The 25,007-nt window shown below is 42.9% G+C and overlaps 4 protein-coding genes and 1 long non-coding RNA gene across 7 annotated transcripts; 2 read left to right on the top strand and 3 right to left on the bottom strand.

Annotated features, from left to right (window-relative positions):
* Positions 1–1,875, bottom strand: LOC144529478 (uncharacterized). Its single transcript, XM_078268605.1, has 4 exons — positions 1,693–1,875; positions 1,078–1,156; positions 721–942; positions 1–602 (listed from the first exon to the last, which is right to left on the bottom strand). The coding sequence occupies exons 1-4, from the start codon at positions 1,744–1,746 to the stop codon at positions 214–216; spliced, it is 744 nt and encodes a 247-aa protein (XP_078124731.1). The 5' UTR covers positions 1,747–1,875; the 3' UTR covers positions 1–213.
* A 1,861-nt stretch (positions 1,876–3,736) lies between these two features.
* Positions 3,737–10,117, top strand: klhl7 (kelch-like family member 7). The gene is made up of 12 exons (XM_078268548.1): positions 3,737–4,212; positions 4,352–4,454; positions 4,750–4,843; positions 5,087–5,211; positions 5,497–5,672; positions 6,002–6,176; positions 6,664–6,806; positions 7,421–7,661; positions 7,850–8,051; positions 8,577–8,674; positions 8,811–8,994; positions 9,166–10,117. The coding sequence occupies exons 1-12, from the start codon at positions 4,084–4,086 to the stop codon at positions 9,329–9,331; spliced, it is 1,836 nt and encodes a 611-aa protein (XP_078124674.1). The 5' UTR covers positions 3,737–4,083; the 3' UTR covers positions 9,332–10,117.
* Positions 9,902–14,677, bottom strand: aste1b (asteroid structure-specific endonuclease 1b). Of its 3 annotated transcripts, none has more exons than XM_078268545.1 (7): positions 14,586–14,677; positions 13,580–13,830; positions 13,048–13,314; positions 11,940–12,916; positions 11,601–11,832; positions 11,287–11,479; positions 9,902–10,619 (listed from the first exon to the last, which is right to left on the bottom strand). In XM_078268545.1, the coding sequence occupies exons 2-7, from the start codon at positions 13,815–13,817 to the stop codon at positions 10,310–10,312; spliced, it is 2,217 nt and encodes a 738-aa protein (XP_078124671.1). In that variant the 5' UTR covers positions 13,818–13,830; positions 14,586–14,677; the 3' UTR covers positions 9,902–10,309. The 3 variants fall into 3 exon arrangements, with proteins under 3 accessions (XP_078124671.1, XP_078124672.1, XP_078124673.1); XM_078268546.1 differs by lacking the exon at positions 14,586–14,677 and adding an exon at positions 14,223–14,243; XM_078268547.1 differs by lacking the exon at positions 14,586–14,677 and adding an exon at positions 13,875–14,000 and having other exon boundaries at positions 13,048–13,180; positions 13,580–13,676.
* On the top strand, positions 14,469–22,980 carry smarcc1b (SWI/SNF related BAF chromatin remodeling complex subunit C1b). The gene is made up of 28 exons (XM_078268544.1): positions 14,469–14,735; positions 15,088–15,207; positions 15,582–15,667; positions 15,752–15,833; positions 15,928–16,020; positions 16,214–16,283; positions 16,655–16,724; positions 16,808–16,883; positions 17,092–17,217; positions 17,439–17,521; positions 17,605–17,711; positions 17,814–17,873; positions 18,030–18,058; positions 18,195–18,310; positions 18,427–18,498; positions 18,605–18,718; positions 19,006–19,159; positions 19,251–19,361; positions 19,621–19,680; positions 19,816–20,074; positions 20,191–20,262; positions 20,366–20,412; positions 20,536–20,644; positions 20,771–20,904; positions 21,283–21,417; positions 21,598–21,730; positions 22,521–22,625; positions 22,737–22,980. Exons 1-28 carry the CDS (start codon positions 14,559–14,561, stop codon positions 22,802–22,804), a joined length of 2,868 nt encoding a protein of 955 aa, XP_078124670.1. The 5' UTR covers positions 14,469–14,558; the 3' UTR covers positions 22,805–22,980.
* Positions 22,981–23,577: 597 nt separating this feature from the next.
* Positions 23,578–24,907, bottom strand: LOC144529351 (uncharacterized). The gene is made up of 3 exons (XR_013502981.1): positions 24,692–24,907; positions 24,424–24,555; positions 23,578–24,255 (listed from the first exon to the last, which is right to left on the bottom strand). It is a non-coding gene; the product is annotated as an uncharacterized LOC144529351 (long non-coding RNA).
* Between the last annotated feature and the right edge of the window lie 100 nt (positions 24,908–25,007).

The following is a 25,007-nucleotide window of genomic DNA, read 5'->3' as shown; positions in this document are numbered from 1 at the left end:
ATCTTAATCTTTATTTAAAAAAAAGGCAGATATCATCGTTAGTCTTTGTGTTCTTATAACAAACATGATAGAGGCTGCAATGGCCTGCAAAGCAGAGAGTATACTTGGTACATTTAAATACATGCATGACATTCTGTGTGTGCATAATGTTCAAAGAGTGTACTGCATATTGTTATTGTTCGATTCAAATTAAGTATCTAAAATGCGCATGAACTACAAATAAGCCCCTGCTATCTGTGCAGCCTCAGTGAGGACTTCCCCGGCCCGTTGTTTATATCCCAGCAACAACTCCTTCGCCCTTCTCACTTCCCTCAGGTTCTCCTCCAGGTTCTCATTCAGTCTTCCTTGCTCCTGGTAAGTTGCTGCAGCCCCTTTCACCTGCTCAGCCATTTGATTCTTGCTACGCAGCAGCCAGCCAATCAACTCTTGAAGTGTGGTACCTTTTGAGATGATGGCTTTGGCGCTCTCACAAGTGCCCTTCACTTCATCCTGAGCCAATGACAGATGTGGAGGCAGTGGTTCCTCCTCACTTTTGCCCACAGGAACCACATTGAGGGAGAAGTCATAGCCCTTCATCTTAAGGGAGACCCTGTACCTGGCCTCTGGAAGTGGAGAGAGATGGAGATTGAAACAGAGAAACAAAAGAAAACAGAACATTTAAGCCAGGAAACCTGTCATCATGATGCCTTTATGGCAGGGAGCTCTGAGTGGATCACTTACCATGCTCATCTCTGATCATCCCCACACATTCGGTTAAAGCCAATGTATCATTTTGGTTACAGCCGTAGCTCTGACGCAGGTTGGTGATATGTCGGACCATGGCCTCATAGCGCTCGTGCTGTTCATTGAAGGTCTCGGCTATGTCAGAAAACCTCTGGTCCAACTCTGGCACACACACTTGCCTCATCACCAGCCTGCCAATCCGCATCACGATCCGTGCATCTGGGAGGGGAAAAAAGTATCACACAACAGGCACACACACAGAATGCATGCAGTTCAAATTCATCCGTAATTGTATGCATTAGAAATGTACAGGTTTGAGAGACAGACATATTAACATTTAGAGAGATTGTGTACTACTGTGTGTTGGCCGGGTCTGCCTGGCTGATCTAGCTTCATTCGGGTCAGATGGTGTGGGGTGCAGGAGAGGCTGTCTCTGAAATAGGAATCAGAGTTGTTTGTTTCCTTTACATAGAATGTTTTTGTTTTTAACTGGTACTTTTCAGAAAGAGACATAAAGTAATAATAAGGCTTGTGTTCACCTGGACACATGTAATGACTCTGTCATAAAGTCAGTGCACCAACCAAGTGTTTAAAACAAAAATACATGTATTTCAAGTTCAAAGTTCTGTGGTTCATTCCTGCCTTTATGAAGACCTTATATATGTCACGATTCTGTATCTCTGCACTTTATATTTGTAACAGAACAATACAACTATAGTGATTTTGATTACCATTTCTTGTCTTGTAAGACACCATGACAAATACTCTCACAGGGACTGCATTAGCCTGATTCAAATACATAACATTTTCATAATGGGTGTAGTCCTCACCATTCTTACATTAAATTAGACTAGCAGGTTCATCCAACAGGCTAATCTCACTGAAGCAAAGCAGTGATCAAGTTTCTCGTCTGAACTCGAATAAAACGCATTCACATTTACATAAAAAAACAATAAACACGTAGCCTACCTCGTTGACGGAGTTTTCACTTGAGAAGCAGCAACTGCAGAGAAAACGGAGCATTTTTCTGCAGCTCTGGGGTCTCTCAATTTGTTTTCAGGTCAATTATTTCTGACAATGCATCTGTAGTCCTCACATTCCACATTACGTCAACGTCATGCGACTCCTGTCAAACTTTTCTTCCTGGTTATGTTTTCTGGATTGCTGAACAGATATGAGCGTCATAGGCCTACAGGTGCACCTACAGGTGAGCTGCAGCGAGGTAAACAAAACTCGGCTGTTGCCATAACTGTATCTATTTCTAGATATAACATCTCAAATTTGCTCTTCCAAAGGATCAAACAACTAAAGTGGTATGTTTTAAATACCAGAACATATTTATTACATCTACAAACAGTTTTGAAGGATAAATTAATCAGTTCCGCAATCCTGCGATCAATGTGTAATTTGTCACATCTGTCGGTAGAGGGCGAACGCGAGTATCTTCAACCAAAGCTTTATATATGCCACTAGTCCAGTCATTTTAAGACAAAATGGGGGTCAACCTTGAAGCAAACTCAACTGATTTTGTATTCTCAATATGTTCTGAGTAGGGGAAAAAAGCCCCCGAAGAATCCCATTAGAGGAAAGTTTCGAAAAAGACACAAATATAGCCTAGGCTATTCATTCTTTTTCTCACGTGAATAGGGTAAAAATGTTAACCTTTAGATATCACCATGAAAATTACTGAGTTGATTACTTACATCAAGACAAACATAAAATGTATTACAAGTTTTTTGAAATTGTTTGTTAACAATATAATAATATATAAAATATAATAATAAATACCACAACAGATCTAAACATTGGGTATAGCCAGGTGGAAATGTCTTGTTGAATCTTGTTGACATATAACAGTAAAAGACTTAATGTTAAGGTCTGAATGGAACCCATTTGGCCTACCCATGAGCATTAAAGTGCTCATATTATGCTCATTTTCAGGTCCATAATTGTATTTTGAGGTTGTACCAGAATACGTTTACATGGTTTAATTTTCAAAAAACACCATATATTTGTTGTACTGCACATCGCTGCAGCTCCTCTTTTCACCCTGTGTGTTGAGCTCTCTGTTTTAGCTACAGAGTGAGGCATCACACTTCTGTTCCATCTTTGTTTGGAGTCAGTAAAAGACCTAATGTTAAGGTCTGAATGGAACCGTTTTTCGAAATTTTCCCCTAATGGGATTCTTCGGGGCTTTTTTTCCCTTACTCAGGACATATTGAGGATACAAAATCAGATGAGTTTGCTTCTGTTGCAATTTGTTCAACCTTTTTTCATAAAATGACTGGACTACACAGAACAGGTACAGAATTAGATTAGATTAGATTAGATAATACTTTATTCATCCCACAATGGGGAAATTCACTTGTTACAGCAGCAGTTTTTCCACAATAAAAACAAACAAACAAACAAACAACAGGCCAAACAACAGACAATGTGCAAAAAGTACTGAATGAATGTAAAGTGGCATTATATAAAAAGTATTGTAAAGTAAAGTAAAGTGAGGTGGTCATAGTACGAAAATGTTTGTAATGTAAGTAAGTAATTGACGTGAAATTAGATTGAATAATATGTAATTAAATAACATAGCAAAAGTAATTAACAATAATACAAATGATATTGAAGTGTGACCATAATATAAATAATATGGGGGAGAAATTATTGAAGAAACAGAGAGGGAAAAAAGTAACTCAACAGAACAAAACACAGGCAGCAACCTGAACAGCACACATCACATTTTAGTGTTTTTTTGTGATCGCTGCATGTGCTTGTTATTGCAGGAAGTATGTAGCCTATATCAGACAGAAAGGACATGATGGAAGAAAGGAAACGATTTGGGATAAACAGGTGCAGGAGTAAATAGCATGCGTAGAGAAAAGGGACATTAGGCATAAGTCAGAAGATGCTTGGTCAGCCTCCTAATGAGAATAGGACTGATTAGGAAAATCTATGAACAATCTGACATGAGTTAACTAACTCCAGAAGATGGCAGTAGTGGAACATTAGGGATGTAAGCTGCCGTTAAAACCCAAAGAAGACGAATAAGAAGAAGAAGCAAACAACACACCCCGAGCTCTGAAGAGTTTTAGCTTACAAGATATACTTCGCTAACCTGTTTTATCCCTATTTGACATGACAGCAAGTTCATCTTTATTGTTTTCTTTATGACTTTCTCTCTACGAGTTTCAAGAAGAATCTGCCGTCAAACTGGCGGCTTTTTAGTTCATAAAATTACAACAAGCTGCTGTCTGCTAGCGAGCAAGTGAGCCACAACAAAGAGACTGCAGCCGCACACTGCTGGCAGTGGCGCTAAAAGTGTTGTTTAATTTAAACTGAACAGATTACATTAATCAGGCAGACATGACAGGGGTGGCCTCTACAGAGAAGGCTGCAAGCGCCAAGAAGAAGAGCGAAAGGAAGTGTGCTACCAAAGAGGAGTACAGACAGCTGTCTAGCATCATGGGAGTCATGAACAACCTGAGGAAACAGGTGTGTGAGAGAGAAAATACAAAAGAGGACAAGAGTGTATGTCTGTAACATGGCTTGACATGAGGCGTTTACTGTGAGTGTGTGTCCCTCCTTGTCTTGATACTCTCTAACTGTGTGTGTGTGTGTTTGTTTTATTCAGGGTACTCTCTGTGATGTGACCCTTGTGGTTCAGGGGAAACACTTTCCTGCCCACAGAGTAGTGTTGGCTGCAGCAAGCCACTTCTTCAGTCTCATGTTCACCAGTAAGTGTGGAACCAAAAACACACAACCACTGACAGGATAGACACACACGCTTGATATCTATGTATGTACAGATTGAGCCAAAGGGGACCACAGTAGTTAGAAGATTGCTTCTGCTGCTATAGGGGTAGTGTTATTTCTATTATAACATTATGTTTTTGGAATGTCAGATTATTAATTATGCAGTGCTCCCCAAGCTGTTTCCAAGCATAGCAGGAAAAACATTTCATGTCGTCATGTTTTGTTGGCATGTTTCCATTTTCCATTAAGTCTACCTCTGTTTTTCCTTACCTCCAGCCAGAATGATGGAGTCGATGTCCCACGAGGTGGAGCTCAGGAGTGCCGAGCCTGAGATCATTGAGCTGTTGATTGAATTTATATACACAGCTCGGTAAGAATCTTGGCTAAAAGTAGAGAGTAAATCTTGACACATAGGAGTGTTCATTTCGAAGCATACAGGGCAACTGTTTTTTTTTTTTTTACCTATAGGACTGTGGGGTGCTGCTAAACTCACAGCAGATTAGACCATCCCCTTTAATTGTTACTTTCACAAAATTTCATCAGAAACACCACACGTGTGTGTGTGTGTGTGTGTGTGTGTGTGTGTGTGTGTGTGTGTGTGTGTGTGTGTCAGGATCTCAGTGAACAGCAGTAACGTCCAGTCTTTGCTGGATGCAGCCAACCAGTACCAGATTGAGCCTGTGAAGAAGATGTGTGTGGAGTTCCTCAAAGGACAAATTGATGCAACAAACTGCCTTGGTAAGAACAGAAAAACAATCCACATTAAATCATATCTCATTTGCTTTTATCCCACAGTTTGAGGAGCCCTTTGGTCCTTCATTTTTTGAGTTACCATCTTCAAGTATTAAACTACTAAGGGCCAACAATTCCAGCTTAGATTGGTCATTGTGCCTGGTATGTAACATCAAAAGCATTTTTGTTCATTTAAATATTAAAGTTATTTCCCCACATATGTGTTTGGGTCAGGCCTGCCACATCATGTAACTCATTAGATTGACTGTATCTTTGTATGTTCTCCTGCAGGTATTTCCTCCCTGGCAGACTGTATGGACTGTCCTGAGCTGAAGGCAGCAGCAGAGGACTTCTTCGAGCTCCACTTCACTGAAGTCTACAAACTGGACGAGTTCCTGCAACTGGACGTTAAACAGCTCACACACCTTCTGCACCAGGACAAACTCACTGTCCGTGCCGAGGCACAGGTACACATGTATACACTCTTCGACTATACTGTATGTTTCATTTCTTTTGTGCCATAATCTTTTAAAATATGCTTAAATGGAAAAAAAAATTGTCTGAGGTGGTCATAGAAACTGTTGGTATTTTAGTGCCTAAGTTCGGGGACATTCATATTAAATAAAAAGATAAGTCCATTTTTTGTGAAGTAATATGTACTTATTTACAACTTGGATTATCAAATAAATGGGTGTATCACATCAGGACAAAGCTGAGTGATAAACTCTGGCTAAAAACAATACCACCTTTTAATCTGGATGTTCCCACATGCTTTGTTGCATGCAATTGTGTCTAGATTTACGACGCAGCAGTGCGCTGGCTGAAGTACGATGTGTGTAACAGACAGCGGTACATGGTGGAGGTGTTGGGGTGCGTTCGCTTTCCTCTGGTCTCTAAAACCTTCCTCTCCAAGACGGTGCAGGCTGAGCCCCTCATCCAGGACAACCCACAGTGCCTCAAGATGGTCATCAGTGAGTGGGAAGAGAGAGAAACAAGTTGACACAACCCATTATTTACAAGTGGACGTAATAAACATACACAGTACTGAGTGTCTTATGTCTATACATGAAGGAACATTAAAACATTGGTGTAATGAGGAAATGGCTGACATTGTCTGCTATGTGCTATTACTCTGAATATAAACTATCTGCATCATTCTCTATTATAGTAGTGAAAGATTAAATATTTATTTCTAATGAGGGTATAATTCAAGGTTTTGGCTGGGCTCTCGAAGATACATAACATATGAGCCACCACCACAGATGGTGATAATTCACCTAAATCCAAAACCCTGAATTAATGTCTTCATGTATATACATTTGACCTGTATTATCTCGTATTGTAGATTCAGATTTAGTTAAAACTGTTTAGTTAAAACTGCTTTAGTGCTAAGGTCTCCTGGGTTGACGTGAACACACGCACATGCTAAAAATATGACGGCCTGTGCTTTTGTCCCAGGTGGGATGCGCTATCATCTGCTGTCCCTGGAGGATCGGGAGGATCTGGGAGAGAGTAGCCGACCGCGACGCAAGAAGCACGACTATCGCATCGCTCTGTTTGGAGGCTCCCAGCCTCAGTCCTGCCGCTACTTTAACCCCAAGGTACCGGGCTTAAGTCAGTAAATGTTGGATACACATATACTCTGTAGTATACTAGGGTGTGAAACTTCAGAAATCCAATTTTGGGTTTTGGTTAAAAAAAATGATTTGACGTCTTGGGCTTTACATTGTTTACAACAACAGTACATTTCATATTAATCAGATTGCAGAAACAAACATTGAAGTTATTCTAGGTTTTTTTCTATGGTAAAAATCATATTTACCAGTAGGGCTGTAACGATACACCCAACCCACGATTCGGTTGGTATCACATTTGTTTTTACCCACGATTCGATACAGAACCGTCGGGAAACAGACCCAGGCACCCGAGTCAGAACAGCGGCCATTCGTAACTTTACACCTCTGTTAGCGTTACCGGTGTTCGTGCCCCCCCCCCCGCCCGACAATTTACCCGACAAAAGGGGGATAAAGCACCAAAACGACTAATAGTAATTAGTGCGGTAGCATTGGATCTGGACGGGAAGGATAACTCTGGGAGTTGGAAGGGGTGTGTCGCGATTCTGCCTTATCACTCCGCGACACAGTTTTGTGGATCTGAGTGTCGCGATACAGCCCTATTTACCAGTGTTTAAGTGTCAGTCTGGCTTTCCATGCAGGACTCCACCTGGACAGACATCCGCTGCCCCTTCGAGAAGCGCCGGGATGCCACAGCCATCTTCTGGGACAATGTGGTCTACATCCTGGGTGGCTCACAGCTCTTCCCCATTAAGCGTATGGACTGCTACAACGTCCTAAAGGACAGCTGGTACTCCAAGCTGGGTCCACCCACGCCCCGCGACAGTCTGGCTGCCTGCGCTGCCCAGGGCAAGATCTACACATCTGGGGGTTCGGAAGTGGGTGAGCACAGGGAGGTGGAAGGGGTGAACTTGGGACCTGGGATTGGGGAGGTTTGTGTATCTTTTGAGTGGGTTAGGGGATGATGGACATTGATGAGCCTTCATGGGGGGAAAGGAATCTTTTAATCTTTTTAGGAAACTAAAAGCATTTAGTCATGGTGTTAATGTACTGTACGTGTGTGTCTGCAGGCAGCTCTGCCCTTGACCTTTTCGAATGCTACGACACAAGAACAGAGTCTTGGCAGGTGAAAACCAGCATGCTGTTGGCTCGCTGCAGCCACGGCTCAGTGGAGGCCAACGGGCTCATATATGTCTGTGGAGGCACGGTGGGCAACAATGTGTCTGGCAGGGTCCTCAACAACTGTGAGGTTTACGACCCCAACACTCAACAGTGAGTCCCACCAAACATACAGTCCAGAACTATACAACCCAAAGGATGTTGTGGGACCCCCACTGGCTTGTTTACAGTGTTTATGAATGGGAGAATGAAAAGGAATATGAGGGGAAAGGCTTTTGTTATGTACTGGCTGACAACAGTAGGACATGCAAGAACAATGTGAAGAAATCCCATTTCTTTGTTTACTAGTCTGTATGATATATTCCTATTAATGTTGAAAACTGTGTATCCCCAACAATTCCCCATAGGAGGACAAATAGCCTTCATTTTAGTTTGACAAGAATGAATTTATTATATTATCGAATAGGCTTTGAAAAGCTTTTATCAGACCAGGAGGTCATGGAAAGTTCTCCACAAAAGAGCAGGTGGACATAAAGCTCTAAACTGGAGTTTTACATGCACACAATAGTGTTAAGTCACATAATGTTACATTGCGCTGCTACATTTATGTGTTCTCTGTTACACTCCTCCTCAAACCCTTCCTTGTCCCTGTGTCTGTCTCTGTCTCTCTGTCCTCAGATGGAGGGAGTTGTGTGGGATGAGAGAGGCTAGGAAGAACCATGGGCTGGTGGTGGTCAACAACAGGATCTATGCTGTTGGAGGACAGGGAGCACTGGGTACAAGAAATTGATAATGCCATAACCACGTAGTGATTAAGAATGAATTCACCTGTAATAATACTATTGAACATAGTAGCTGTAGTACATGTGGCCTCTATATGATACTATTTTTGTGTGCGTGTGATTTTTCTAGGTGGACTGGACTCTGTGGAGTACTACGACATTGCCAGTAATGAGTGGCGTGCTGCTTTGGCGATGCCGTGGCGAGGTGTAACGGTGAAGTGTGCAGCAGTCGGTGAGGTCATCTATGTGCTGGCAGGGTTTCAAGGTGTGGGACGGCTCGGACACGTCCTGGAGTATCACACTGATACTGACAGGTCAGTATATTAACTCAATATTACAACGACAAAAAAGTAAAAAAACAAATCTGTCACTAATAGGCACAGTGGGAATCTACAAAATAATCTAATTAACTCACCATTACTAAAGTTTTGATCTTTATTCCCATTTCATACACCCTGTAAATCAGTTTTCTTCTGTGTGTTTAGGTGGGTGACTTGCAGCAAGGTGCGAGCTTTTCCTGTCACCAGCTGTCTGATCTGCGTGGTCGACACGTGTGGAGTCAACGAAGACGAAGACATGGACCTCATAGACTCTCAGTCACACGCTGCAGCCACTGCCTCTTCATCTGCCTCAACCTCTTCATCCTCATAGGACAAGAGGAAGATTCAGTGTATGTTAAGTTATGACGTTCGATGACACTTCTAACAGCTGCTGCATTAGGCCTCCAGTCGACCATGGAGCTATTTCATATAAGGCAAGCCCTGACTGCTCCTACTAATGTGAATATTCACGTGTAGTTTTTTGTTTTGTTTTTTAACTATGTCCAGTAGCCACATTTCTATTTTTAATTTTTAGCTGTGCCAAAAGTGTAGGTTCTATGTTAAAGTGCCAGTGGGTTACTATCCCACAAATGTATTGTTTACAGGGACAAGGAGACTTTTAATTTTAGGTTCTTAAGTTAGATACATAAGAAATGGTTTAGAAAAAAAAAAAAAACTTTGTAATGTTGTTTTTGTCGCTTGTGAATTACTTACAAAGTGTAGATATACTGCATTAATGAATAGTTTAATCTTGGTTGTGTTGTGTACATATTTAAGAGTGTTTTGGTAACGCACTGTAACTTAAAACTGACTTTATGGAATAAGTAAACATTTTATTATTGGCCATGTCGTTACGAGTAAAAACTAGCTGAATGTTATAATTGAAAAAAAACGTGTCGAGTTTGATTAATATTTTTTATTATAGAAAGATGAGCACCAAATTCATGAGTATGAAGGTGTCTGCAATAAAATAAGATTTCATGAGTTGCTTATTAAGATGACAATAGCTGCCATACAACTTTGTGGTCAACAGAGATGATAAAATAAGAAATCTCTGCATTTACTGTTTAAATCTTGTGTTGATGTAACTGAATAAAAGTGTCAGATTGAAAACATGCATCAATTACAGTGACATAAAAGCTTTCATAAATCAGCTAAAAGCAGAAACATTAGAAGGTGTAGTTCTTCACTTGTGAAATTACTATTTATAGCATTCCCTGAGTGTATTTGATAAAAACACTGGAATGTCCTCCCTCATATGGTCCCTAGCAAGTGCTTCATATCGATCAGTTCATTTTCCTCTGCCTCATCAATCGTCATCAGACTCTTCGTCGCTCATCAGGAGCGCAAACCTGTTGTTTATCTCCTCAGTCCCTCTCCCCCCTCCCCTTGCTCCTCTCCCACGCCCCCCTCTTCCTCTCCTTCCCCGGCCTCCACCTCTCTTCCTCCTCCCTGCTGCTGAAGAGGATGGCTGGGTTTTGGAGCTGCAGTTCCTCACAGCGTCCAGCAGGGAGGAGTAGAGTTGTCCCGACATGAAACCCCCGGATAGGAGGGATTCAGCAGCTCGGCCCTCCTTCAGATACCTGAGGAGGCCATGCACCAAGGTACCACTGTACAACCTGACGCGCATACAGAAAGGGAGAGAGAGGCAACCAAATTACAAAAAAATATACTTTTCAACTTAACCATTGTGGTATCTGCAGATCTTTTTAGATTGACCCCAGGTCTACCCCGATAAAATGGAAGTGAATGGAATTTTGAAAATGTCTTTCAGTGTGTTCTCTCTCAATTGCTCTTGATTTGTTTTCATGTCATTTCAATGTTTTAAAGCACCACAAACAAAATTCCATCACCCTTATATTGGAATGGCAGCAGAAATCTCAAGAGATTGGTATCACAATTATGATCAGATTCCACTAGGTGAGAAAGTGTCTTATTTGGTTGAATGACCGTTTAAGTGTATTGATTTGACTGACACAGATGTGGTGTCACTTAGGACAATTATTAATTCTAAATAATGTGAATATTTGTCTTATGTGATACTAGTATATTGAATGTATGAACAGTCTAATGCACAGTTGGTCGGACAAAACAAGCAATTGGATGTAACTTTGGGTTTGTGATAAAAAAAATGATGGGCATTCTTCACTACTTTCTGACGATGAGACTAAGTGATCAAAGAAATAACAGAGTAATCGATGATGAAAATAGTCATTTGTTGCCGCTCTAGTTCTCATAGGTGGAAAATGAAAATGGTGTCTCCACTTTCATGTCCCTGTGCCTTACCATGATAGGTGGGATTCAGGCAGTGGCATCAGTAATAGCTGATTGAGACACAGTGTGCTCCAGAGACAGGCCTGCCACTGGCTAAAACTGTGAGCCGCTCCGACATCCAAACCCCGTCTCTCCCCTGGCCTCACCCGTTGTCGATCCAGCCCTGCCCACACGTTGCGCTCTGCAGCCCAGTTTAGCTGTGGGACTAGGATGATACACAGCAGCAACAAAAGGTAGATCATTAAGGATCGCTGTTTGCCTTTTTATTGAGGTACATTAGTGTTTGTAACCTTGTGGAGCAATACAAAAGATACAACACATCTAACCAGCATGCTGATAGTGTGTAGCTCCAGGCTGGTTGTTCCAGGACAGCTCTCCGTAAATCATGCCCAGCACCAAAGCCTGGAGCTGGGGCTGTGAGGGTGTTGGTATGGCCTCTCGCAGCCAGAAGGCTGTCACTGCTACAGCCAGCCTCAAGTGAAGAGGAACAGGAACCAGAGAAGACTCCTTCATCCCTAAGACTTCTAACAGGACACCAAGACGAACCGCCACCGGAGCCTGGATCAAATCATGGGACATAATTGGGAAAGGTAAATTAATCACATGAACAATTTTCTTTTGAAAACCATAAATTCAACAAACTACATTTTTATTGTCATGTTTACCTGGCCAAGTGTGTCTAGACGTAGGGGGGTTCTGAGCGGATGTGTGTCTACGTAGTTTTTCTTCAAGTTCAGATCCACACGGTCGTACTCCTCTACAGTAGAGCCCTGAGCCTGCACTGTAGCTGCACCAGCTGCTTGTTCAATGCTAAATCCTACATTTACACCCTGCTGTGTGCCCTGACCCCTACCTCCACCAACCTGACCACATCCCCGCCCCCTTCCCCCTCGCCCTCTCCCACCTCTTGTACCCTGGCTGATTTTTTCTTGTACCCTCATATCCTGTGCTTGGACATCTGGGCCTCTCTGCAGTAATATCCCATATATAGCCTGGCGTATGGTGCTGGCACTACAATGGCTGCTGGCTAGCTTACTGTTCTCCACCTGTGGGATGAGCAGGACCCTGTGCATCACCAAAGCATCTACCACCAATGGAGCCAACAGTCCCTGAGCTGCAGCCAGCGAAAGGCACTCGGGCAGCCCAGAGGTCCGCCCTCCAGGAGCTGCCTTACCTCCAGAGAACCAGCAAGCCAGAGAGCTTTGAGGGGCGATGTGGTACTCCTGCATACATGCCCACAGCTGTGAACTGAGCCCAGCCTTCTGTCCTCTCTTGCCCCTAACGTCTCCACCATCCTCTCCCATTAGCCTGCTCACTTCCGCCAGGGCCTGCGCTGGATTTGAAAAAGAGGACAGCCAGAGAAGGAAGCCCTCAATGCGGGAAGTGGACGCTCTACCTTTACCCCTGCCACCACTTCTCCCTAATACACTCACATCTAACAGACCCAGGAGTGTTTCAGTATCTTTTGGAGTGCCATAATCATTACCAGCCAGGACGGCACATAAGGGTAGCAACTCCTTGTTCATTCCACCAAACCAGCGACACAGCCTGTTAGTGGTGTAGCATCGAGCCGAGATGTAGCGGTGAGAGGCTTTACCATTAAGGTTGGTCCACTGGAAAAAATGGTGTGGCAAGTAACCACCTAAGAAAACAAAGCACATAAACTATATGTAAAACAACAGCAAAGCATTGAGTGAGATATCATCACTGCTATTCATTACAAAGGTCGATTTGGATCGTTATTAAAGTACAAAAGTCTGTCGCTATCCACACCTGGCAGATCAAAGATATAAAAGTCGCTGTCATTGGTCAGAACTGGGCAGTTCCACTGGTGAGCCAAACATGCAATTTCCCAGTCAGCCTCAGCTGGACACTGGACCAGTGGCACTCCTCTCTGGATGAGGACCTGAATGAAGACATCTCTTGTGAGGATGGGGAGAACAGAGCCATTGCGGCCGTGGGAGAGGCTGTCTGCCTCTCTTATCTTGGACTGCAGACGCTGGCGCAGAGTGGGAAACTTCTTGTCACTGGGGTCAATCCCTTATAACCACAAAAAAAAAAAAAAATAATAATAATAATAATAACTTGCAGGTTCAAATTAACTTGTTGATCCATTTTTAACAAACGTGAGCAAACTGCTTTTGTTTAATCTAATTCATTTATCAAAAGAACTGTCTACATCGATCATTTATGCATTTATGCATTTATTGATCAATGATAATGCATTGACATCAACTGTAATAAGATGAGTTTCCTAAAATAAAAAAGGTGCTGATAGGGAGTTACAATTCTAAAGCATCCTTACCTCCATCCAGTACCACAAATGGCTGGATGTTGCAAGCCGCCAAAGAAGACAGGAACTGGGTGAGCAGGCAAGCGAAAGCATCATAGTCCCCTCCGTGCTGCTGGTCCAAACCGTGGTTAAAGTAGAGGCGGAAATACAAACTGCAGCCATCAATAACCAGGCGACTGTCCCTGAATTTCACATCTTGGAGGAAGTTTCTGTTCCCCTCCACATAGGTGGTCAGACCCTGGACACCCATAGGATCTTAGGGCCTAGGTAAACAGGGAGTGAGTGAGAGGATGAATATGTTACTCACAGGGGTGCTGGTGCATCGGTGCCACGCAGAGTAGTTAGACAGCTAGTTGGTCTGAGGTTGTGTGAAGTCTGCGGTTTTGCAGATATCCAATTATAGTATGCGACGGAAAAGAATCATAACAAACTCGCTGCAACTGCTGAGTCGACAGTCAGCTGCACAGAAGTTTGTTTCCTGTCGGTTGGGAAATTATGACAAAACGGGAAATACTGCAACAACAATACAATTCATATAACGTTAAAGGCAAGTGATTTGGCCATATCTTAAGTACTTTTTCAAACAATTATTCGAAAGGTAGCTTGGAATTAGAGCATTTAAATATATACAGGCTGCTAATCAATGTCACTTTACTTCACTTCTGTTCATCCTGTTTACATGTCTTGAGTAGTTATTTCCTAAATGTTATATTTCAAAGTAAAAGTCGTGGTTTGTAACAAAGGTATGTATTCTGTTTTGCATAAAAAACAAGTTTGGGTATTTTAAAAAAACACTACTGAATCAAAAACGCACACAATTAAGTTTAAAAAATAAATGGAAATGAAAGGCAGTTAAATATTTAAAAATAGAAAACCCTTATGCCGAACTGCGACAATCGCGCTGCGTCTCGCGAGAGAAAGCGAGAACGCAAAAGCTAGCGAGTGCGCTAGCCAGTTTTGTTCTCCCGTTTGAGATAAATCTCGTTTTATTATGGCCACAATGTCTGGAGGAACAAACCTCGGCATTCCCGGGACAAGCCAAGCCAGCTCCGGCACATCCGCACACCGGAAAAAAGACAGCAGTCCGTCCGCTAGGTTCTGGGAGAGTCCGGATACTTTAGCCCAGCTGGAGGTGGTGCGACAGTGGATCGGGAAGCACTACAAAAAGGTAGTTAGCTAGCTGGTTAGGAAGCTAGCTAACAAGCTAGCCGCCCCCTGCTAGCAAGTCCAATGGCTCAGACTGTAAACAAACGTCTCATGCTGGTTAACGTTACGTTTAACGTTGCACTGGCCAGCAAGATTCATGTTATAAAGTTAATGAGTGCTGCGTCTGTTTAAAAAATGCATACAAAAAATGAAGTGCAAATGTAGTCAAATCCTAAGGGTTAATCAGTACAAACACAACAGTTAAACTGGATACACTGTCGGTAAAATGCAATAGGTTATAGGTTCCACTAAAGCATGATGATGAAACATTCTCCTCCTCATATCCCTCTCATCTCTGTCTGTGTGTCCGTCAGTATGTGCTGGTGGATGCTCCATCGTGTCAGGCTCTGGCTGCAGTAACCCTGCAGCTTCTCCAGTTCCAAGAGGATGCCTTTGGCAGACAAGCTACCAGTCCTAGTCTCACCAAACTGCCTGTGAGTTGTAGCTTACTGTCTTTCACTTCACGAGTATTCTGAATTTACAATACCTCATCCTTTGGTTGTTAGCAGTCTCTGAAGTATCCATCTTTTTTATTTATGTTGATTTAGTCTTCTTGTGTGGGTTGAGATCAGTATATAAATATATGACAAGATGTCATGAAATATACTAGTTATTAGGTAGATACACTTGTTACTGCATCACCCTGTCTTGACATATAATGAGAAGAACAAAGGATAAAACCCCAATAATTCTCAAAACGTATTTTAGTTGTGGTCCTCATTAAAAAGCAGAAAGAGTGAGGTGACAGTAAATCTTCCAAGACGGGGTTACAATATGCCAGACTGTTGATTTTACAATTTTTCTGCAGACACAGTGCTTCCTTGACCTGCGACCAGGGGGTGGACTCTGCCACATTCTTGGCACTGCCTACAAGTTCAAGGCTGCGCAAGGCTGGTGAGTTGCATGCCTCTGATAGCCTTTGCTTTTATCACAGTAGTGTCCATCTTATGATCTCTCTTCCCCTCCCTCCTTTTACAGGCGGAGGTTTGACTTGCAGAATCCATCAAGAACTGAAAGGAATGTTGAGATGTTTGGTACTATTGAAAGAGCGCTGATCGAGGTGACATAGACACACACATTTCAACACATACACACATCAGCCCACCAAGGACACACCACTAATGAATGTGTACCAATGTTTCGTGTGTCTACAGAACAACTGTATGTCGCTGCCTGTGGTATATCTGGACCCTACGCTGGATCAGGAGCTGACTAGCAGACTTACAGATATTATCACCAAACACCAGGTAAAGTGCTGCAGAAGTTAAAGATGAGCCGCCACATTGTTAGAGGGACTGATCAAAGAGAAAATGTTTAAAGGTTGAAGTATACGGAGACAGGTCTGGCCGACTAAGACATTGCAAGAATAAGAAACTCAGTGCAGCTCTGATAATGTAGTTCAATATCAGTGCCACATGGTCACACTTTGTCCTTCTACAGGGTACGATCACTGAAGACCGAACACTCGCCAGTCACCACATCTACCCCTCATCTGCTTCTACAGAGGAAGGTCAGTTAAAATTAATAATACTAATAATTTATACTTTATTAATCCCGCAAGGGGACATTACAATGTTATTACACACATTACACACATGCACTCATTGAGAGATGTCAGAGTGAGGGGGCTGCCTGTGGAAAGGCGCCCGAGCAGTTGGGGGTTCGGTGCCTTGCTCAATAGCACCTTGGCAGTACCCAGGAGGTATACACCATATACCACAATACTTTGGTCCGTATGGAACCAGCAACCCTCCGGTTCCCAACCCAACTCCCTATTGACTGAGCTACTGCCACCCCCAATTAGTGCATGTATGTGTGTTTGTTATTGTTTTAAATGGTTATTTAACTTGATTAAAAAAAAATATATGCATCTATTTTCAGATGAATGGATGCGCCCTGTCATGCGGAAAGACAAACATGTTTTGGTACACTGGGGCATGCACCCTGACAGGTAAGGTACGAGCACATATGCACACAGGTGTTCATATACAATCACAATACTTACCTTTTGTGTCTCTTGCCACCTTCCAACAGTTACGACAGTTGGTTGTCCTCAAGTGATGTTGAAGGAGAGGTTGAAGAGCCACCACATACAGAAAAGCCGTGGCGGGTTAGTACAAAAACATGTTTTTGTACTACTCTATACACTTATTTACACAACACTGTTTCCTGCTACATTTACTACATCAATAAGTCTACATCCATTTTACTGGTATTTGGTGATATGATCTCTTGTGTGTTCATTTTGGACACTTGATGAGATAAACCAGCATGCACCACCACATCAATACTGATTTGTGTGGGTGTGTGTGCTCCAGGTTCATGCCTGCTGGGTTCTGGACACAGATGTTTTCAACGAGTGGATGAACGAAGAGGACTATTGTGTGAATGAGAGGAATGCACCAATCATTTTCCGCCGACGTATTCACCTCAGAGACGACCAGGTTTGTGTGAAGCTGTAGGCGGTCTGGAGGGCCTGTGGAGGGAAAGGTGTTTACAATTTTTAAAACATAGCTCTTACAGTTTCCTGTCGGGAAATGGAGGCAACTGTGAACCATGAGATTTTCAAAACGTGAAGCGTCTTGATCGGTGATGTTTCAGTTAATGGTGCTAGAACTCTTTTGTTTCTTAATTTCTCACCATCTACCTCTGCCGTCTGCTGCAGGACTCCAAACACACCCCCTTCAAAAAGAGAAGACGCTCCCCCTCACCTCCTTCCTCTGAAGGCAGGAAGAAAGGAAAGAAGGGGTAAGGGGTTTTAACCAAACGCTTTTTGGCATTTCAGTGTGTGGTCTCAGCATTGATGTGTGTGTGCGTGTGCATGTGCACAGGAGAAGGCGTGGACAACAGGAGGAAGAGCCAGAAGAGGACTTGACCAAAGACATGGAGGACCCTACCCCTGTCCCAAACATGGAGGAGGTTATACTACCCAAGAATGGTAAAAACACTAAAATAAAACAGTGACTAACTAGGAAATTCAGTAATCGGTAAAGTAACATTTTGTCTCCTAAACATCCTTTACTGTCTCCCTCTCTTGTAGTCAACCTGAAGAAGGACAGTGAGAATACTCCCGTCAAAGGAGGGACCATGGCTGACCTGGGTAGGTTAAGTATTATAGCTAATGTTAAAGGAGAAATGCTGCACGTGTAAATGCTCCTTCTAGTTTAAAACAGAAAAAAAAGTATGAAATATGGTTGATTTTTGTTTGTAAATGCATCTTGAAATGTTACCCTTCCCTCACTTTTTTTTTTTCTAGATGAACAGGAGGAGGATTTCCCAGGAAGGGTAAATATGATGTCCTTTTCCTAAAAATGTTTAAATGCTGGAAGGCTGTGTAGTCTCTAGCAATAATTTGTATCTGTATTTAATCTGTTTCAGTGATTTTTAAAAGAGGTATTACATTTACTCTGTGTGTGTCTAGGAAGATGAGGAGGGGAGAGGGGAGATTACTCGCCTGTCAGAGGGGGAGGACAACATCACAGAACAAACCCATCACATCATAATACCAAGCTACACATCTTGGTTCAATAACAACAGGTAAATAACTACACACACACAGATATACACGCTTGTTGTGACATTGACTATTACTCCAAACATAGCTTTCTTCAGAACATACCCAAATGTATAACCTTTCTATCCATATATTTAAGCATTCAGTCAATAGAGAAACGTGCGTTGCCTGAATTCTTCAATGGAAAGAACAAGTCCAAATCTCCAGAAATGTGAGTACTTACACACATTCAGACTTTATTATGCAAGTCTTATCGGATTATGGAGATGGCGTCAATAAAACCTGATTATTTTTTTCTTCTTTCCTGTGCACTGCAGCTACCTGGCATACCGTAACTTCATGATTGACACGTACCGGCTGAACCCCCAGGAATACCTCAGCTCAACGTCCTGTAGACGCAACCTCACTGGAGACGTCTGTGCAGTCATGAGGTATAACTTAGTGCGTGGGCGTTTGCTACCATGCATTGTCCGCTGCGTCTGTTAAATTAAGTGTGGTGTGTGGGTGTTCTGAAATATGAATATGTTAACCAAATGAAATCTGTTAGTGTTGGAAAGGAGCTTGCGGTATGTGGTGTACTTAATGACTCTCAGAAGCAGCTTTTCATTTTTATTTAAAACATGACATATGCTGATATGTCAGTGTTTTTACATTTTGTCATCTGTGGGGGGCATTTTACAGCTGCAGCACAACAACAAAAAATATTCTTTGTGTCCAGGGTTCATGCTTTTTTGGAGCAGTGGGGTTTGATTAACTACCAGGTGGATGCAGAGAGCAGACCCCTCCCCATGGGACCCCCGCCCACCCCTCATTTCAACGTACTGGCGGACACACCGTCCGGACTGGCCCCCCTACAACACAAACCCCTACAGGTGAAACGCACATAAACACAGTAGCGCATGACAACCTCTCTGAAACACACTTTTGTATCATATTAAATGTTACCTGATAAACTTCTTCCAGGTGTCCGCCTCGCAACACATGTTGTATTTCCCAGAAAAGAGTAGAGAGAAGCCTTCAGACTCCCAGAACTTTGGTCTGCGCTCCGACATCTATACCAAGAAACACCCAAAGGTCTCACACAATAACAATACAAACATACTGAAAATTGCATTCTTTTTTTAACCTTCCTTTTTCTTCATAAAATAGTTTTAATCATATTTTGTACACTTAACTAATTGTACATCCGTGTACATTTTTCCCAGTTTGTTTTCCATTTACTGAGTTTCACCATTCTCTGTTTAACCATTTCTGTAATTAATTGTTTAAAAAGTTGCTATTAGAGCTACTAAATGACTGAATGATGGCCTATTTTTCATGACATCTGCCTCAGACTAAAGGAGCGAGTGCAGGAAGGGAATGGACAGAGCAAGAGACTCTCTTGCTATTAGAGGTAAGAGCTTATACATGACTTATTGCCATCCTAAAAGGGAAATTGTTTTTTAATCATGTGAATCTTTTACCCGAAATGTTGCAAGTCGTTCTCACACTTGCTTGTTCCTCTGTCTCCCTCCCGTGTCTCTCTCAGGCCTTAGAGGTCTACAGAGACGATTGGAACAAAGTATCCGAGCATGTGGGCTCCAGGACGCAGGACGAGTGTATCCTTCACTTCCTTCGCTTGCCGATAGAAGACCCTTACCTAGAAGACTCCTCGGCCTCCCTCGGCCCACTGGCGTACCAGCCCGTGCCTTTCAGCCAATCAGAAAACCCGGTCATGAGCACTGTGGCCTTCCTGGCATCCGTGGTGGACCCACGGGTGGCATCATCCGCAGCTAAGGCCGCACTGGGTGAGAGGACAGAGAGAGGAATGTTGATTAGTGTGTAGTGTACATTATGGTATGGTTTTGAGATGGTGTACTGTATGTTCAGTATGTGTGTAGTGATTCTACATATTTGTCTTCAGAGGAGTTTTCCCGAGTGCAGGAGGAGTCGGTGGATAAGGTCTCTGAAACGTCCAACCAGCTCGACAGAACAGGTAAACCCTTTTATACACATAAATATTATATTATGCACAAATGAATCGATTTCTCCATGCTGTCTACAATGCATCTCTTATTCTGTTTTCCTCTTTCCTTCAGAGTCGATGGATGCAGAAAAAATTGACACAAACTCGACCACCCACCAGGTGAAACAGCATTAAGAGCTTAGAGTTTTTTTTGTATCTGCTGGTGATTTTTGTGACTAACTTTGTGTGTGTGTGTGTGTGTGTGTGTGTGTGTGTGTGTGTATACATTTGGATCTGTTTCAGGTCCCTTTGAGGGCAGATGTGCTCACGGTTGAATCCAGTGGAGCCAAAGTGGAGGGAGAACTTGTCAAAAGAGAAAATGCAGAAAATGTACTTGCCGATGAGAGAGACGGTATGTGTATATATATGTATATGTATATGTGTGTGTGTATATATGTGTATATATGTTCTTACTACAGTATATGTGTGTACACGTGCATGTCTGTCTGTATTTTTAAAAACAAACTTTCTGATCAAGGAAGGGGAGATGAAGACGAGAGCCTAGGGCGGGGAGACGTGGATGAGGGGAGAGTGATGGAGCAGGATCTGGTGGAGGGCAGTGTTGCCACGGCAGCAGCAGCTGCTCTGTCCTCAGCTGCCACAAAGGCCAAGGTAAAAGCCCACCTTTCCACTTCTAAATGGCACAATCAGGGACATAAAGTGAAGAAATGTTTTTTTTTTTTTTTGTCCTTCATTTATGTCACAGGTCAGGTCAGTTTTCGTCCCAACCCTCGTTGCTGCTGATTGATTTTGTAGTTTTCTTTCAGTCTCTTAATTTATTTTCTCTCTCCCTACTTGCCACGCTCTGTCACACCTAATTTATTACCCTCCTGTTTTCTTTTCTCTTTACCTCTGCTACCTTTTTTGTTTCCCTGCTTCTTCACTGTTACTTGCACTTACCACCCAGTTCCTTACTCTTTATTTATAGTGTCTGTTTTCTACTACTTCCACCCACCTCTAACTTTTTCCATCTTTGCCACGTGTTTGCAGCACTTGGCGGCAGTAGAAGAGAGGAAGATCAAGTCCCTGGTGGCTCTGCTGGTGGAGACCCAGATGAAGAAGCTGGAGATCAAACTGAGGCACTTTGAGGAGCTGGAGACCATCATGGACCGTGAGAAAGAAGCTGTGAGTGAACTACAATATCTGCTATAGCCCAAACCAATCCTAAATTCCTAAAAACGCAATATTTCAAAAAGCTTTAGTGGCTTTTAACATCCGTTTGTTCCTTTGTATCCAGATGCAACAGTAACATGTTTAGAAACCTGTATCATTAATACTTTGTGTCGGTGTGTGTGTGTCATGCAGCTGGAGCAGCAGCGGCAGCAGCTCCTGTCAGAGAGACAGACTTTCCACACTGAGCAGCTGAAAACGGCAGAGATGAAGGTTCGCCAGCAGAGGGAGCAGCAGGGGCAACCTGGATACACAATGCAGCAATCAGGTCTGTCCTAGTCTCGCATCGCCAGACCTATCTCCACAGCGCTGTGGAGTAAAGTTGGGCTACACCACAGATATATTCTAGGATAGGAGAGAAAAAAAAACACTCTAGTTTGTCTAGTTTCTTTAAACCAATCACAATCGTCTTGGGCGGCGCTAAGCTCCAGACGGAGCGACGGTGGCTCTGCAAAATGGTCTCGGGAAGGAACTTGTTTTGGTGGAACATTTGCACCCCGCAAAGGAAAACGCCACATACAATATTAAATGAAGTTACCTGTTCACACAATACAGTAACGTGAGCAGGGCTTGACATTAGCACCCACCAACCCGCCAAATGCAGGTAGATTTCGGCAGTGGCGTGTAAGAAAGTCTTACAGGTGGCATGCCTTTATATCGAAACACTGGTGGCTGGAGTACTGTGCCACCGCCCGACACAGGAACACTGTGACCCAGTGTGCAGTCCACGGCCAGAGTACGGTGGCCCATACGGCACACCAGACCAGTAAGCCCCGAGCAAAAAAAGTTAATGTCAAGCCCTGAACGTGAGCTATATAAATTAGCTGGATACATGGTTAAATGCGATTTGCTTTTATGAGTGTATTGCCGTGTATACTATGACCACAGCAGTCCCCGCCAAACAGTTCTAAAACATCCTACTTCGATAATAAATCACACACACACACATACACACACAGCCTCTGAGAAAAAGGTTAACCTTCTTAGGACACAAGAAAACACCTCTAATGTATTAGTCTTTTATCTGTTCAAATATTTGGTTCTCTCATTACATTTAGCCCTGCCTCCTCCTTCAGGCCAGTCCATGCCCAACCGCATGATGCCTGGTGGAGGAAATGCCCAGACAATGGCTCCTCGACTCTCTGGAGCTCCCAATGGCATGTGTGAGTATTCTTCACTGTTGTAATAGCTTCGAAGGGTTAATTTGTGCCATTTTAACATGGCCTGTTTCTGTGTGTGTGAGATGACACTATCTTGTTCTTTTACTGTCCTAGACCCGTCCTCACAGCCTGATGGGATAGCACCAGCTCAGCCGGGTCCTCAAGCGTCCAATCACAGCTGAACTGACCAGAAAAACAAATTAATTGTGTAATTTGGTCAACGGCTCAGTCTGTCTTATATCTGTGAAATATTTGTGCTCTGACGTCAGAGTTGAGAAATCTTAAGATTGAACTCAACTCATTAAAGTTGTTTTACATGAAACTCAATTTGTCGTGTGTGTGCGTGCGCGTGTGTGCGTGCGTGCGCGTGTGTGTGCGCGTGTGTGTGTGCGTGCGCGTGTGTGTGTGCGTGCGCGTGTGTGCGTGCGTGCGCGTGTGTGTGCGCGTGTGTGTGTGCGTGCGCGTGTGTGTGTGAAAAGGTGGGTGGAAGGCAATGAAAATAAAGAGTTTTTGTTTAACTACATTTTAGTGTTGTCTTTGTTGTCATCGATAGGTCTACATGTTGATATTGCCACAGTCAGCGTTTAATTTAATGAGTGGTGCTGATGCCAATGGCAACTTAATATGCTATAGTGTCTGGCTTTTGTTTGATAGACTATTGTCTGCAAAATGCCTCTTTGAGTTTCCTCTTAGCGTAATGATCAGAATGATATTTGAGCTGTGTTTTTATTGTGACGGGAAAATGCCTTTTTTTGAGGACGAGTGAATTTAAGCTGGGCTTTTATTGTGAAGGGCAGACATGGACGAGCCAACGTTCTGGCAGCGCCTTTTTTCCTCAACCTTTATTGTGCTGTCGTTTAGTGTAGGCGACAATCTGACATTCCATTTTTAGCCACTGAATAGGGGAATAACTAACTTGCCAGACACGCTTGGTGGTAATGATCACAGATCCACCTGAGTTTTGTAGATTTATTTGCATTAACACAAACAAGGTTCTGCATCCAATACATCCCATAATGGTATTACTGCCATACGAAGTGGTGTCCAGAAGGCATGAAAAAACGGCATTAAACAGCATTAGAAAAGCGTGAAAACAGCGGTCAGCAAAAATGAGACGCTCCCCCCCTCCGGATGAAAGGTTCAACACACACACACACACACACACACACACACACACACACTTTCTAGAGCGATTAGCATAAACTCATTTAGGGGTAGACCGCAGGTGAATAGGCACACATTAACTAATAGATATTAACATGAAACCTTCCTAGTTGATTACTGACATTAAGACAAAAATTATATTTCAGTCATAAAAGTTCATAGGAAACATGGGCCGTATAGGGTTTTAGACTAAAACGACTTTTTGGAACGGGAGCGACTTCTGGGACGGGAGCGACTTCTGGGACGGGAGTGACTTCTGGCTTTTCGAGTAGCAGATTGCTGCTCCAGCGCCGCTGGACGCGCCTGCAGCAAGGTAGTGTGTGTGTTCTCAGCTGCGTATTGGTTACATACCAATAACCAACTACAGAAAAAGTATATTGTAATACATAGGCCGTTTGCCATCCACCCCATTTCGATGTAGAAAAGAGCGTTCAGTGCGATCAATCCAAAGACGGCTGATATACTTTGTCTGAAACAACAGGAAGAGTAATTAATTGAAGATGACTTTATAATACACTGAGGTTTTCTTCTAGCTTTATAAATATCTCACATGCTATGGAAATAACTAATGCTACAAACTAGATTAAATTTGTTGATAAGGAAACAAAACTGTAAGCAAGGGTGCAAGTAGACTTACTGTGTAGGTAACACCAGCAGGATGAGGATTCCAAAGATGCAGCTGAGGACGGCTACTGTCGAGCCATATGGAATATTTACACTTGCTACGGTTAGTGATATCGCACCTCCAAGTTTAAGAACAACATCTTTTCTGGTGAATGCAAGAAAATCACAAAATCAAACCCTGATTTTCACAGAGCAGAAAAACAATGCAGATGTCAGATTTATGTACAGACAGCATTGCAACATATTTATACACAAACATGTATCTTTTCAGCTATACTCACATTTCCAATGGATCTACCATCTTGAGAGAAGCCTCTTGTTTGTTTCAGCAGTTGTTACTTGACTCTAGTGAGATTTACTTTTGTGCTATCAAATAGTCCTAAGGAGGCTTTGGTAATGAACAGGTCCTCTTATAGTATCTTATCAGTCTATATGCAAGTGACGTGTCAGGTGTTTTAATCATTTGTGCACCACCCCTCCCCACCCAACAGATGTGAATACCCTCCTTTCTTCCTGCCTACTAAATTGTCACTGGCTGAATGCAATGATGCACCTGTCTGAACAGGGGACTGATGTTCTGGGGTTCCTACCTTGTCT

This window comes from Sander vitreus, chromosome 14 (assembly GCF_031162955.1).
Source record: "Sander vitreus isolate 19-12246 chromosome 14, sanVit1, whole genome shotgun sequence".
In the NCBI taxonomy this organism is placed as follows: domain Eukaryota; kingdom Metazoa; phylum Chordata; class Actinopteri; order Perciformes; family Percidae; genus Sander; species Sander vitreus.
Note: the sequence above shows the minus strand (reverse complement) of the source record. Positions and strands in the feature narration are given on the sequence as shown.